Source organism: Alligator sinensis, unplaced genomic scaffold (genome assembly GCF_000455745.1).
Source record: "Alligator sinensis unplaced genomic scaffold, ASM45574v1 scaffold417_1, whole genome shotgun sequence".
Classification (NCBI taxonomy): Eukaryota; Metazoa; Chordata; order Crocodylia; family Alligatoridae; genus Alligator; species Alligator sinensis.
The window spans coordinates 965115-980721 of NW_005842433.1; the positions used below are offsets into that span (position 1 = coordinate 965115).

Genomic DNA, 15607 nt, shown 5'->3' on the forward strand with positions numbered 1-15607 from the left:
TGCTGGTGCAGCCCAGCCCGGCTCCACAGACCCCTGCCAGTCTGCTCCCTGCTGTGGGCCCCACCGGTGCTGGCCCTGGGACATTGGTCCCAAGATGGTGACCAGGGGGCAGGGCACCTGTCAAGGGGCAGGGTTACCCATGCGGCCCTCGGCAGCTTGCCACAACTTGGTAAGCGGCCCTCTGCCTGAAATAATTGCCTGCCCCTGCTCTAAGCGCAGAACCCAAACTAGACCTGGGAATTCAGAACTCAGGATTTGTCCCTTCAAATTTAGAATTATTTAGCAGTGAATTAGTATTTGATTGTCTAGAAAATGAGCCTCAGATGAATGGCCCAGTGCCATGGTAGGGTAGATTTGCACCTTACAGACTACAGCAATGCAATTGGAATCCCACTTTAAATTCTGTTCTCTAATACTTGATCTAGAGAAAGTTTAAAACTGAATTTGAGCTTCTTCTGTGTCTCCAATATTCCATTCCTCCTTTTACCATGTGTGCTTTGGTCAGAAGAGCACTGTATCGAGTCTCCAGAAAATTGACTGGAGTTTGAATCAGAGCTGCCTATTTTTTTCTCAACAACTTATGAAAGAATTGTGGCATCAAACATCACCTGATACCAATTTCATGTGATGAAAGTAGTTTATTAATTACACTGGTATCTTGCAATGGAGAACTGAAACAGCAGTAACGTCAGAATTGATTTCATGGAGTCATTTCTGCTGTAAAAACTCCCAAACACTATAATCTTGATTCTCTCCCTTCCTTATAAACAGAACTGTAACCTTTATTCACTTGACCTGACTTTAGCTACTCCCACTCTTTCTTGGCAGGTTTAACTTACAGATGTCTACTGTTTGCCTACCTGAAGAATAGAATAGGACATATTTATTCCACTTGCATAATTTTTTGGACAAGGCAAATACCTTTTTATCTGTTTTCTCCATCGATTGTGACTTGTGTATTGATTTTCTCCACGAGGAAATGGCTATGATGGTACTACGTGAATGGCAACTTCTATAGAAGATGGGGAAATACTTTGAAACTATGTTAACTAGCCAGAAAATCTCAGCTACATGGCAAATGAATTTGATAGCAGTGAATTTGGGTGTGTATGTGACTTCTGATGTTGATTTATCTTAAGATTGCATGAAGGCTTATGTGGCTTTCATTATTTCCTAACATGCCATGTCAAGCTTTGTATTGTTTTGAGGTTTTTTGTGACTTCTCTTGCATTTGTGTTTTCAGACATCCCTTTATGTTGCTTCATTGTTGAGTGGCAGAAAATCAGTTTTTGTTCCATTTTAGTGTGGTTAACTTGATCAATTGCTTTTCTTAAGTAGTAGGAAAAATGTGTTTGAAGAACTTGACTATGTTTTTGTTCTGTTCACAAATTGATATTATTAAAAAAAACAAACCAGTTTGATTGGGTCCTTAGGAGCTTTTGCTCAAGGATGAATGACAAAAATCTTCTGCAAAGGAAGAATGGTTTTCCTGTTTGCAGTGTTATGAGGGTGTTAGTGTTGCATCTCTGTAGGTGGCCCAATAATCCCGCCAAGATAAACTTTGTCTTGTGGGTTTCAGAATTTGAAAAACATCCTTTTTCAGAGTTTGGTTTTTATTTTAAGAACTTGGCTTTATAAGAAATATGCCAGAGGTCAAAACAGCTTTCCTACAGGCTTGCCTCTGTTTTTATTTCTTTTTTAACACTTTGAATAAATAGTAGAAGCAAACTACGTGTTCCAGGAATAAATCCTCAGCCACTTTGCCCTTTCTCTGAGTTTTGTCTCCTCAACCATATTCTTAAGAAAGGCCAATTAGTTAGGAGAAGAGAAGCCACCTACTCTCCACAAACCAACTGCTGCTGCCTCCTGTTGGAGTAGGAGTAGCAGTAGCAGTAGGGGAACAATGTTCCCGGTTAATCCTTGTGGGAGACTTCTTCCTCTTCCTGTCTCTGCTGTTCATAAGCAGAAACACTCTGCATCTTCCATGTTCTCCTTCGGATTATCAAGAGGCCTGTTAACCTCATCATATTAGTACAGGATAGCATAGCATGCTTCAGGTGAAGACAGGCTATTTGGGCTTCTGCTTTTGTTGCATTTCTTGACTGTTAATTAAAAATACTGAGGTGCTGATCTTCAGTTCTCTCTTCATGGATACACCACTGCATTGATGAGTCCATATGCAGTGAAATTTAAACTCATGGCTTCACTGCTCAGCTCTGTTGATTTGAAGTCATGTGGGGGCTTGTAAATCTTGCAGACCTTCTGCTTAGGACGCATGTCCTGCTCAGACTTTGAGTTAAGGTGTTCCTGAAGCACAAGGCCTTGCACAAGCTAGCTGCAGTTGTTTGAGATTCACATGAAGACAATTTAAACTTTGCAGCTAGCAATTCAGGTTAAATGTTTCTAGACTGCCTTGAAAGTAGTCTGAATATTATAAATACAAGGAAAAATAAGGGAAGGGAGGGAACCTCTTTATTTGCTAAATTATGTCATCTAGAAAGTCCTAGATAGCAAGAAAGAAAGAGAGAGAATATGGTCTTGTGGTTCAGGCACTGGGCTGAAACTCAGGAGACCTGGGTTCGTTCCCCAGCTTTGCCACTAACTGGTATGTGATCTTGAGGGAAATGAAGTGTCTCTGATCCTCATTTGCTGAATGGAGATGATAATCCTGGGAACAGTAGAAAGTTTACTGATCTGTGAGTATTCCCACTTCAGCCCTGACCTGCTGTGTAATACTGGGGAAGTCATTTCACTATTCCCCATTCCAGCTTTTGACTGTCTGAGCTCTTCAGGGTAGGAATGGTCTCTTACTGTATGACTAAGAAACATAATGAGGTCTCCATCTTGCATGAGCCTGCTAGTAGTCCTTAACTGTAAAATTATTTACTACTACTTACTAGTAAGGTATTATGCAAGAAGTCGGTTCACTTTGTGCCAGAAAGCTTGTTCTGCACCTCTCCCAACTGTAATGGTAGTCCAATAAAAGATATCACAAAAAAATCTGTGTCTCATTTACATGTCCTGGACCATCACAGCTACGGGAACATTCCTACTGTACTAGTAAGGCACTCAAAATGAGCACAAGCGTGTGTAATAAAATGGTCAAAAACTTGTTGTAGAGATATGAGAAAAAGTAATAATATAGTACTGGATATTTTTGCATCCCAGCATAAATATAAAATTCTGGGAGTGGCCATAGCATTAAAGCAGTGTGGAGCTCATCACCTGTCTTGCACCATCTTAGTATAATGGGTTTTATTTTTTTAAAATGTCTAAACTGTGCTTACCTAAATCACTGTGTTGATGACACCAGTAAAGTATAACCAAAGTAAGCACAAAGCTGTATTTTGTGTGCACCTTTCTTTTTGTGTTCCTCAGTACTTGATTGGGGAAGGTATGCGCTAGGCCCCGGTCTTAGAAAACTGTTCCTGCATTGTTGTTACAATGTATGGGACCGAACTTGCTGTAGAGACCTGTGAAATATCTCCTTTGGCCTGACTGCTGAAAGAGAAGAGGGAGCTGGCCTGTGAGCCATGATGCTCTGGAAGGAAGCAAATTGCCTCTCTAAATCTTATCCTGGTGTAATGGCCCTTTGACTAGTTAAAGGAATATTAGGCTGGAGTGAAATCTGGCTTCACTCAAGTGATAGAATTCCCCTTGGCTTTGATGGTGTGGTATTTCACAGTTGATGTATTTCAGATGCCTTTCAGCATCTTTATCGCAACGTAAATATTCCTTTGGGTACATGAGACAGACAGCACACATTCTCCTTCTTTCAAGGCAAGCAAATAAATATGAGCCTGATGAAAAGTGGCTGTCATATGTTGACATACGGGTGTGAACGCAGCACAGTAGTGCTTTCCTAAACATTGCTTAGATGCTTAATCTGACAAGGAAAATGTATGCTCATAGGCACAAGTGGGGGTTAGGTTCTCAGTGTCAAAGGTCTTGTGCTAAACCGAGTAATTTTCCAGTCCATAGGAAGATTCATTTTACTTACTTAAACAATGTTTAATGCAAGTTGCTTGTATTATTGTTGACAACATCTCTAAACCTGACAACCTGTGAATCAAATCCTGAAGGGGTTGTGATGTTGTTATTATCTGAATATCAGGCACTTTTAATTCCACCCATTCTTCCATTTTAGAATAAAGCTTTGTTTTTGGAGGAATAGGCCAAATTATCAGGATATGAAAGCAAAATAATTTTTAAGGCAATATACCAACTGTGGAAGGGTGAGTGTGAAATCCTTTTTAAAGCAGGGTTTCAAACTCATCTGGCCTCTCCCTTCTGTATGCCTTATCCATACACATGGCATCTGCTTGGGCTGGTCCAGGATACCAGGCTGAGCAAGCACTGTGAGTGGCACAGCCTGGGACCCAGCCTCAGGGAACACTGTGGGTGCATGCGGTGCAAGTCTGGTGCAGCATGTAGATCAACAGGGCAGCACCAGGGCCAGATTATGGGGCTCCATGGGCTATGTTTGACATCCCTGTCTTAAAGAATTCAGATTTCAGAAAACAAGTCAGAAATAAAAACAAAGAACATTTAAGGTATATTTCATGTTCCAGCTGAAAATTTAAGCAACTTCATCCAAAACTGTCCAGGTTACAATCCTGGCCTCCTTGAAGTTGATTCCAACTTCTTCCATTGAAGCAAAATTCTGTTGATGTCAGTGGATTTCTTCCATTGTATTTAACTACTTCTAACTTGAGGATGTAACTCTTTTTGAGTTATTGCATCTTGTTTTTACAGATGTGTACTGGTAACTACATATTCGTTCCTTATATGATAACCCCACACAACAAGGTATACTGCTGTGACAGCAGTTTTATGAAGGGATTAACAGAGCTAATGCAACCCAGCTTTGAACCCCTGCTTGGACCAATATGTCTACCTTTGGTGGATCGCTTTATTCAGCTATTGAAGGTGGCACAGGCTAGTTCAAGGTAAGATCAGTTCATATCCTCCTGTGACATATATGTCATCCTCCTGTTTGACATATTGGGCATATTTTGCCTCCAGGTGATGTGGCAGCCTGCACCCTCTGTTTAAATATTAATAGTGTTTCTTTCACAACAGTGAATTGGATGAGCTTTTGACTGCTGGCTGTATTTAAAACAATGTTAATTTATTTGTGTTGTAATAATGCCTGGGACTTCAGCACTATTTTAACACAATTAAAAGATGGGTGTTAAAATCAGCTTGTTTTATTCTAGCCAATATTTCCGGGAATCCATTCTTAATGATATCAGGAAGGCACGCAACCTGCACAACTCTTGTCTGCAGACATTGTTATCAATTTGCTGCTGTCTTATAGAGACATTCAGGTATGACTCCATTATTCAGAAATCCTAATTAAATTATTTTTTCCTTTGGTGCAAAGGTGTAGTGGGTTTTATAGGCCTTTTGGCAGCTTCTCACTAATAAAATAATGTTGTTATGTGAATCAGACCCTATTAAAATTCATGAAAAACAGTAGTGTTTACTGATGCTTTATTTTGCAGTTCTATAGTTTAGCAAGGAGTTCCTTTTCAAAATAATTACTTCACAACTTTGTCCAACAGCATCTAAGACAATCAAGCTGATGTTTAAATGGTTTTATTTCTGCTATAATAAATGTTACAATATACAGAGGGTTGCTTAGTCCTACTTTATGATATTGTTCTCCATACTTTGGTAATCTCTCTTCTCATTTATATATGCATATGTGATTGTTTTATGTCCTGTTTATGGCATGTTATTGCAACATGTATGCAATATTTTATGCAATGTATGTAACATTATTGCAGATATTATGTATGCTAGCTTGACTACAGTTATGAATAGATTGTTTATTGTGCAAAATATTTTGCATCTCTTCAGTGATATTTTTTTAAACATGTCTGTAAACGAGATGTTTTAAAAGTTGGTGTGTTGAAAATAATTTTTTTAGCATTCAGAATAATTTATAGTAATAAAGTTAAATCGTATAGTGTTGTTCATAAAGAGTTTCAGGCTATTTTGTAATTAAAAAGCAATTTACAATATAATATACATTTATGCTTCTTTTAATATTCTCTGAGAAGCCAGTTTCACAGTCATGGAATATAAGTGCTAAATGCTCTAGTTCCATGAAAATAAACATGATGCAATACTGATGCAGTATAATAGATATGACTTCACTGATTTCAATGCTAAGTACTCTGTGCCTTCATATTATGACTGTATGCTTGAGAATAACTGCAGTGGGAGACTGAACAAATTGCAGTTCATAAGGAATTCACAATGTACTTCTCAGTATAAAACCACAAATGCTTTGTTTAGGGAGGGATTTATATAACCATTTCTTGTTCCAGTCACTTAAAATTTTATTCCCCCTTCCCCACCCCCTTCTCTTGAAAGGATTATGATTCTATTGTGAAACTGGTGGAAACATTAGAAAAACTGCCTACCTTTGACTTGGCCTCCCATCACCATGTGAAATTTCATTATGCATTTGCACTGAACAGGTAAGAACACTTCCCTCCCAGCCTTCCTCCATTAAATAGTAATTCTTTTACTCCAAACTTTCCAAATGACAGCGTAAGACCTCTATTGGAATTTTCTTGCATGGGGTTAAGTCCTACTTAAACTAAAGTAAAATATCCTATTGCATTAAAGTATTTTCAAGACTGAAGAGTTTCATTGCTGAACTATCGTTTCTTTTTTTATTCTTTCAGTATGGTAGTTGTTTGTCTTTTCCATGTGTGTAAATCAGTATTTGGCTTTCCCTTACCCTTCTGAATTTAAGCAAATACAAAATTTGAAGTGGGAAAATAAAATGCTCATAACGTGCACTCGGACTCGTAACAAACTTAGTTTTGTCTGGGAGGCACAATGTGCTGGGGGTGGGGCTGGACCCAAAGATCTGCAAGGTCCTTTCAAGCCCCTAACAATCTATGAATGTGGATCCAGTTATATGGGTTTAGACATCCTCATGTCTGAATCTTACTTGTGCTGGTGTCAGAAGACTGAAGGGTATGTGATACTATTGGAGTGCAGAATATTTACTCCAAATGTCACGCAGAAGATTTAATCCGTCATTTTTAGAAACTTTTTTTAACACCCTTCACTTGGGCTTTTTCCAACATGTGCACAAACTGTTTCATCTTCAGTAGCTTATGTAGGGCAGAGAAGAATCAAACCAAGATCTTTGCATAAGTGTTTGGAACAATATTAGCAACTAAAGGTATTGAGAATGGGATTTTTCAACAGAATTCTTTATACAAACACTCCTCTTTTGTTCTGCTCCTGTTGAAATCAGTGAGAGTTTTACCATAGTCTTTCATGAGAACAGGGCAACTTTGTTCATTTAGAATCCTACTCTAAGTATACAGAGAGCTGGTTAGCCATGTTAGTCTGGAGTTAAACAGTAAGTTAGGCAGAGAGGCATCTTACAGACTAACTGGTTCAGAGTCACCAGACTTTTTAGACAATAACCTACTTTATGGTGATGGCTTCTACCCTGGGGGTCTTTAAGAGGAGGCTTGATGTCTTCCTGGCTGGGGTCATTTGAGCCCAGTTTTCTCTCCTGCCCAGAGCAGGGTGTTGGACTTGATGATCTACAGGGTCCTTTCCAACCCTGCTTCTAGGAATCTATGAATTTTATCTGGCAATAGGTAATGCTTCTCTAAAACAGTCTGTAGACGTAAGTTTTGTCAAAGTAGTTTGTCTACAAAATCTTGTGCCTTTGAACCAGGTAGTCTTTAAGATAGCACCCTGCCCAACCTTCTGCCTGACTTCATATTAAGTAGGTTGTTGTCAACACAAGGTCATGCCTCTGAACCAGTCAGTCTCTAAGGTGCCACTGTGTGTGACCGTCACTCTAAATGTAGAAGACGCCTAAAAATAAAGAAAGGTATGAGCTTTTGTTATTAAAGAAACAACAAGCTTTGAACACAACATATTCATCCATTAAAGTACTTAAGCAGTTCTGAATCTCTAGTAAACCTGGGTGATGGTAAGAATTTTACACACGACATCTTGAAAAGTTAAGGACCAATAATTTTGGTGAAGAGGAATATTATCTAGCACGGTTCAGCCTGAGTAAAAGATCCAGGCCTTTTCCGGGTATCGTACAGCAAGTGTATATTCTATGCCCTCTGTGTTTATTTGTCTGTTTATAGAAAGCCATACATTTGCATGGTGCTTTGCAGAGAATTAAGAAAAAAATCCAACAAACTTTTTTGTGGCACATGCTTGACATTTTTAGATTTACTGCATAAAGTACTGTGCACACTTATGGTGTGTTTATAATCAAAGTAATTTAGACTCTGAGGGTAAAATTTTCAAAAGCTCCTGAGTTCATAAGTCAATCTTGAAAATGCAGCTTGTGCTCCTAAAGGTTGACTAGGCACTTCTGAAAATTTTGCTCCAAGTTTTCAGTATAATTCTCGCCAGCAGACTCTTGCACCCATAGGGAGCTCCGTTAGCTATAATGGTACTCAGTACAGATGCAAGGGTCCAGTTGGGCAGAGCTGATCTGCAGGAGGGAGCATTAGAGGGTATCTGGCATATAGGTTTTCTGCACGGTACCTAGGAAGGTGTTCAGATCTCATTTCACCTCTCTTCTTTCTCCAGATTGTAAATTCAACTGGGATCAGCGGCAGCCATGAAAATGTTCACACTTAGTGTGCTTAAGTCAGTGAGGAAGGTACTGCTCATGCTCAGTGTCCATGCTCTCTTGGGAGATTCTTATTCAGGGATACTGCCTATTCTAGGTCCAGTCTGGAATGTTGAGGTTGTGATTATAAGAGCTCTGGTTGCAAGGTTGTAATTGTGCAGAATAGCAATGACATTAGCTGTGGGAGATACCATCTCCCCCTACCTCCTATTTTGAAATGATGACCTATTCAATATTGGGCACTAGAAAGAAAGGGTAGAGTAACTTCTAGCCAGAAGTTTTGTGACCAAAATAAGGAGGTTTGTAGAGATAAAGGGCAAGGAAGAGAGGGGGAACAGGGTAGACCACCTGTCTTTGGGCAGTGAAAGAGTACAGTGGCTCATTTCTCATCACAAAACGTTCTCATGTATTGTCTGTTTAGTTTATTGTTCCATGAAGTCCATGTGGCACAGTGTTTGTTTAGTTTACTAGTAGCTAGCTAGAGAGGTTATTCAGCTCAGATCCCACTCTGTAGATCAACATTTCCTGAACTGGATCTCTCTGTGACAAAGGAGTTGAAGAGGCCACTTACTTGACCTTTATAGCAGTGGTTCTAAACCTTTTTAGACTCTAGACACCCCTTGGAAAATCCCAGACTTTGATTTTAATTTTTTTACTACTGAAAAATAATAGCACAATACTTTTGTTGCAGAGAATTCGCAAAGACCACGACAGGTCAGAATGTGTTTGACAATATGGATTCCTATGGGGAAAACTGTGGGTTTATCTTTTGAATCACATTTGCACACCTAACAGTGCTAACATTGTGGGGCAACCCCTGGCACCCTTGAAAGCCTCTCAAGACATCCAAGGTTGCCATGGCATTCTGGATGAAAATCACGGCCCTACAGCTTTACCCAGGCAGAGTTTGAGAAGAAAAGTTGTGATATAAAAGGTCCTCAGCAGCTGGGCAAGTCCCACTGCTGACTAGTCAGTACAGATATGGACGACTCCTGTCAGTGTTAGAGGGTTATAATCAGAGAAAAGGTTGGAAGGGACCTCAGGAGGTCATCTAGTCCAAAGCCCTGCTTAAAGCAGGACCATCCCCAAGTAGATCATCCAATCTCCAAATATATCATCCCAGCCAAGGATTTGTCTATTCAGGACTTAAAAACCTCCAAGGATGGAGACTCCACAGCCTCTCTAGGAAACTCATTCCAGTGTTTCACCACCCTCCAAATGTGAGTTTTCCCTAGTATCTAACCTAAACTTCCCTTGCTGGCAATTTGAGGCCATTGCTCCTTGTTCTGTCATCTGCCACCACTGAGAACAGTCCAGCTCCATCCTCTTTGGACCCCTCTTGAGGTAGTTGAAGGCTGCTATTAAATCCCCCCTCAGTCTTCTCTTCTCCAGACTAAATAAGCCCAGTTCCCTCAGCCTCTGTCATGTGTCATGACAGCCCCCTCACCCTTTTTGTTCTCCTCCTTCAGACTCTCTCCAATTTGTCCCTATCCTTTCTGTAGTGGGGGCCCAAAACTGGACATAGTACTCCAGATGTGGCCTCACCAATGCTGAATAGAGGGGAAGAATCACTTCCCTCAGTCTGCTGGCAGCACTCCTACTAATGCAGCTCAGTATGCTGTTAGCCTTCTTGGTAACAAGGGCACGCTGTTGGCTCATCTTCAGCTTATTATGCACTGTAACCCCCAGGTCTTTTTCTGCAGAGTTGCTGTTTAGCCAGCCAGCCCCCAGCCTATAGTGGTGCATGGGATTGTTCTGTCTCAAGTGCAAGACTTTGCACTTGTCCTTATTAAACCTCATGAGCTTTCTTTTGGTCCAATCCTCCAATTTGTCAAGGTATCTCTGAATCCTAGTCCTACCCTCCAGCTTCCCTACTATTCCCCCCAGCTTCATGTCCTTTGCAAGCTTGCTAAGGGTGCAGTCCATCTCATCTTCCAGATCATTGATGAAGATATTCAACAAGATGGGTCCCAGGACTGACCCCTGGGGCACTCCACTTGATATCAGTTGCCAACTAGACATTGAGCTATAGATTACTATCTTTTGAGCCTGAAGATCCAGCCAGTTTTCTATCCACCTTACAGTCCATTCATCCAACCCGTACTTCTTTATGTTGCGGGAGACAGTAGCAAAAGCCTTGCTAAAGTCAAGGTATATCATGTCCACTGGTCTCCCCGCATCCAAGAGCCAGTCATCTCATCATAGAAAGCAATTAGGTTGGTCAGGCATGACTTACCCTTGCTGAATCCATGCTGACTGTTCCTAATCACCTTCTCCTCCAAGTGCTTCAATATGGATTGCTTGAAGACCTGCTCCATGACTTTTCCAAGGACTGAGGTGATGCTAACCAGTCTGTAGTTCCCTGGATCCTCCTTCTTCCCTTTCTTAAAGATGGGCACTATATTTGCCCTTTTTTGATTATCTGGGACCTTCCTAGATCACCATGAGTTTTCAAAGATAAGAGCCAGTGACTGCAATTACATAAGCCAACTGCTACATCACCTTTGGGTGCATCTCATCTGGCCCCACAGGCTTGTACATGCTCAGCTTTTCTGGTACCTGGGGTGGGGGCAGTCCAGCCCCAATCCAGCTCTGTTAGGGAAGGGAGCTTGGCCTGGTCCTGTGGGGCGGAAGGGCATGGCCCTGCTGTGACACTTCACACAGGGCTTGGATTCTGGCAGCAGGGAAAAAGTGGCAGTATTAATTGTCAGCACTTCTCTGTTAAATTTTCCAACTTGAGTGGGGAATTGGCAGCAGAGAAATTCAGTAATACAGTAATTCAGCCTTTTATTCAGGCTTTGGGGAGTCCCGCCGGCCAGATTCAATTGTTCTGCAGACCAGTTTTGGCCCTCAGGCCAGAGGTTGAGCACCCCTGGCCTAGACAATTAGAACTTCCCCAATCTTCCTGAACCATGTGAAGGGAGAAACAGATAGATTTACTACTAGGGAACAGGAATGCTTTGTAGGAGAAGAATTTGTGTATGTTTCTATTATTTAAATAGGTTTTTTTTCTAAATTTGCCCCTTATCAGCAAGCTGACATGCTTGTTTAAGGCAACTGAGTACACAACAGTTCTGTGTAAACATAGTTTAGAAGAGTTTTGTGTTCAGGAAAGCCCTATATCAGATACCCTTTGCTGAAAACCATTCATAGTTTTGCAGATTTGTAAGTGTTTCTTCTTCTGTGTAATATAAACGCCTCTTGAAAGTAGCTTTGGTGTGCAGTGCAAAGTCAGACATGAAATTATTTGATAGTTGTTTCAGATTAGTAATTTGTACTGCAGTGACCATGTGTTTTTTCAGTCATTTACATTACCAGGAATTTGTATACCTGCCATTGAAAGAGGACTTCTGTGTACTGCTGTATTGTAGTACTGTCTTATTTTTGTGGATTTAGTTTGTGTGGTATTGAAAAATCATTCAGTATTTATTAGGCCTATTTAAAAGCAGTGTGTCAAAGTAAAATCAGTCCAAGCAAATTTGAACTAACTTTTAATCCAGTTTACTGTGCTTGGCTCAGAACATAAGCCCAAAGTTCTGAATGCTTAAAGTTTGTTAAATGTAAGCATTGATCAAACAAGCTCTGAAGTGTGGCTTTTATAAAATAAATGTTGCATGCAAGGTTTTGAAAGTAATTTACAGTGTTTTGTGTTCAGAAATCCTGGCAAAATTTGATCATGGTTCATGTAACTTCCATGAACAGAGACCAGATTACTTGAAAGTACTTATTTTGCTCTCTAGTCTTTCTAAGTTCTTAAGTAATATTTCCAAGCTACTGGATTCAGGCCCTTAGAAGGAATCGCACAGCTCCTTAGTTAACTGCCTACAGAAGCAGTCTACACGTCTTGCAGCATGTGCTTTTCTTCAGACAAAGTTGTGTTTATAGGTCACATTAAAAAAACAAACTATGAGGTTACCAAAAACATTGTTTGCTTCCTGCATTTGACTTCTTACTACTTTTTAAAAATTCAAATCCTGTATTTGAAGCTGTGATGCAGTTGTATTTGAAGCTGTGATGCAGTTTGCAAAAGCAAAAGAGAATCGCTTTATTACTTCTCCATTTAACTAGTTTGCCAATCTTCATGTCTGTTGGAAGCTATATGGCTTTTTTTACATTGGTTTCAAGGAAAACAGTATTAGTTACATTAAATGAAATATTTACAGTCCTTTTGGTCTTGTACCTCCCTGTGCCTCCTATCACCCTTCTTCTATTTTAGCTCTCAAAATGGGAAAAGCCAGACTGCAAGAATATATTTTTGCTGACATATGAGCTATTTGCTAGTTCGTTGCAGATTTAAGTAATATTTAAGCAAATTCTGAAATCCTGATAGCGAATGATATCTGCATCCAATCAGAGAGTCATCAGCAAGTATCTAATGTTCACAGTATGTAGCAGATGTATATAAATTATTCTTTCCTTGTGAATAATATTACCTCATCATCTTGGTTTCCTAACTCTCCTGGGAATTTAATATACTTGCATTCATTTTTTTTTCTCAAAATACTTTTACAGTCACAAGATGTGATCTGTATTTTTAAATGTATAAAAATGCTTGTGTTGGAGACTAAAATCCAAATTAAATCTTTTGTTTGCATATTTTCAAAAACATTTACTTACTTTAGTGTTTTCAATTTCACAGTCTGAGAGTGGCTTCTCTTTTGTTATAGTTTTTTGGGTTAATGTCCTTGGTGGTGTATGTGAATTTTTTTTCAGTCTTTCAAAAATTAATAGTTGGATCAAAGCAGTCGGTTAACATAGTTACAAAACAGTGTAAAATGGTGTCCTTGGGCAAGGGCAATTGAGATCATAGGACCCGTGGCTTGATGCCTAGATACATGTTTCATTAGGGTAAAACATGTATATATGTATTTGTACAGCATTATGGAGTCCTGCTACTCTGTTGATTTTAGACTAAAACATTTATGCATGCATTTTAATAGGCGAAATCTACCTGGAGATAAGGAGAAGGCTCTAGAAATTATGATACCCCTGGTGCAACATGAAGACCAGGTAGCTTCAGATATGTACTGCCTAACGGGACGAATCTACAAAGACATGTTTTTGGAATCTGGCTTTATAGACATAGAGAGCAGAGACAAAGGGATATTCTGGTAAGTACTGTGGTTCTTCATTTCTACTTGGGGTCTTTTTTTTTAAAAGGTCATTTAAAGCCTAATTGTTCCAAAAGGAATATATTTTAGCACTAACTCAAAAGGATTTACAGTATAATAATATAATAATAACACTCTGGTAGCACATGAGCATGGCTACAAGAGGGTTTTTTTTCTTTAGACATAGGAGACATGCCCTGTCCATAAATTCATCTTCATGGAACTTAAGATTCCAACCCTTTGAGAAGCTTCAAATAGCCTTTATGTTAGGCTGTTTATTTTTCCTTTCCCCAACATACAATATTTTCTCCTTGGAATATTCATCTGAAATTCAGGATGTGGTCCTAGATCAATGACATTTTGAGGTCTGATAGTGAATGACCTGGTAGTCTTAAAAGTAGAAGCCTTTTCATAAAAATTTTGCTTTTTTGGTAGTATAAGCAATACTTATCTAGCCCTGGAATGCTGTAAAAAAAGGCTGGCAGGCTTTGTGTGTTGACACACAGACAAGCTACTTCAGTCACTTTTAGAGATGAATTAACAATACTGATGATGATCCTCTGTTTTAGGGTACTGCATATTTGGGTTCCAGATTCTGATGGAATCTGGTTTTCTTAATGGAGAGAGAGAAAGATCCATGTCAAAGTAACTAAAAGCTCTCAACCCAAAGTGTTTGTTATGACAGTTTAGCACTGTTAGTGCTGACCTAGTAAAGGGGCACTTGGAGGGGTTGAATGTATTTAAGTCAACAGGCCCTGATGATCTTGATCCTAGGTTACTTGGGGGATTAGCTGGAGTCATAGCGGAACCACTGGTGCGACTGTTTGTGCACTCATGGCACTCAGGACAGGTCCCAGAGGACTGGAAAAGGCCCAGTGTGGTCCCTGTTTTCAGGAAGGGAGGAAGGAGGAACCAGGTAACTATAGGCCAGTTAGCCTCACCTCTATCCTTAGCAAGACCTTTGAGAAAATTGTTAAGGATCACATTTGTGGGGGACCAGTGGGTAAATGCTAATGGGCAACCAGCATGGGTTCATAGTGTCGGGACCCAGGGCAGCCAGCCAGCAGCTCTCCCTGACTCCCACCCGGGCAGATAAGGGTCTGGGGCCTTAGAAGGCCGTTAGGCGGGTACTTGTGACGCTTGGAGTGGAATTAATTAGGCGGACGCTTATCGGTTGCAAAGCAAGATTATTTACTCACGCCGTCAAGGTGGTGAAGGACGGAGGTTAGAAATACTTGGTTAGTTACAGCTTATAGGTTGTAGGTCGGTCTGCATAAGAGTTCGGTGGTCGGACAGAGAAAAGGTCGGGCCGGCAGGTCGTTGATTTACGTCTGAGATTGGGTCGAGACGCGGGGAGGTGATCAAATTGTCAGTTACTCTGACGCATACGTTCAGAGGTCTCCAGGTTACGTGTGCGGAGGTCTCCCCTTCTTCACGGAAGTGAAGACAGGTTTTATTTGTATAATAGCCAATTGCTTTTTGCCACGTCATAAATTTAATTAGAATCGCCGTCTTCGCTAGAGTATTATCACAGGGTTACTCCTTGTTTTCTTTGACCAATTATAATGATTTATGTACAGCACAGAAGGCTAAGTTTTATTTTATGTTGGTGTCGCAGTTATAAATTTCTTTTTGACATGCGCAGCAAAAAAAAAAGCTGTTATTATCATTTGTTAACCCTTAATTAACCTAGTGCAGAAAAAAACTGTTTTGAATGGTTTTATTTGCTTGTGACATGGGTACTACTTAATTGGGTTGTGACACATAGCAGTCAGATCCTGCCTGTCTAACCTGTTTTTGTTTTGTTTTGTTTTTACGACTGGTTCACAAAATGCTTGGATGAAGGAATAGA

The 15607-nt window shown here is 40.1% G+C and overlaps 1 protein-coding gene across 1 annotated transcript in view; it reads left to right on the plus strand.

Moving 5' to 3' along the window:
- The window catches only part of MAP3K5 (mitogen-activated protein kinase kinase kinase 5), a 106644-nt gene that overhangs the window by 15329 nt on the left and 75708 nt on the right, over positions 1-15607 (plus strand). The window contains 5 exon segments of the mRNA XM_006030266.2: positions 4756-4949; positions 5220-5266; positions 5269-5330; positions 6385-6491; positions 13585-13755. Coding sequence (XP_006030328.2) covers positions 4756-4949; positions 5220-5266; positions 5269-5330; positions 6385-6491; positions 13585-13755 — 581 coding nt within the window.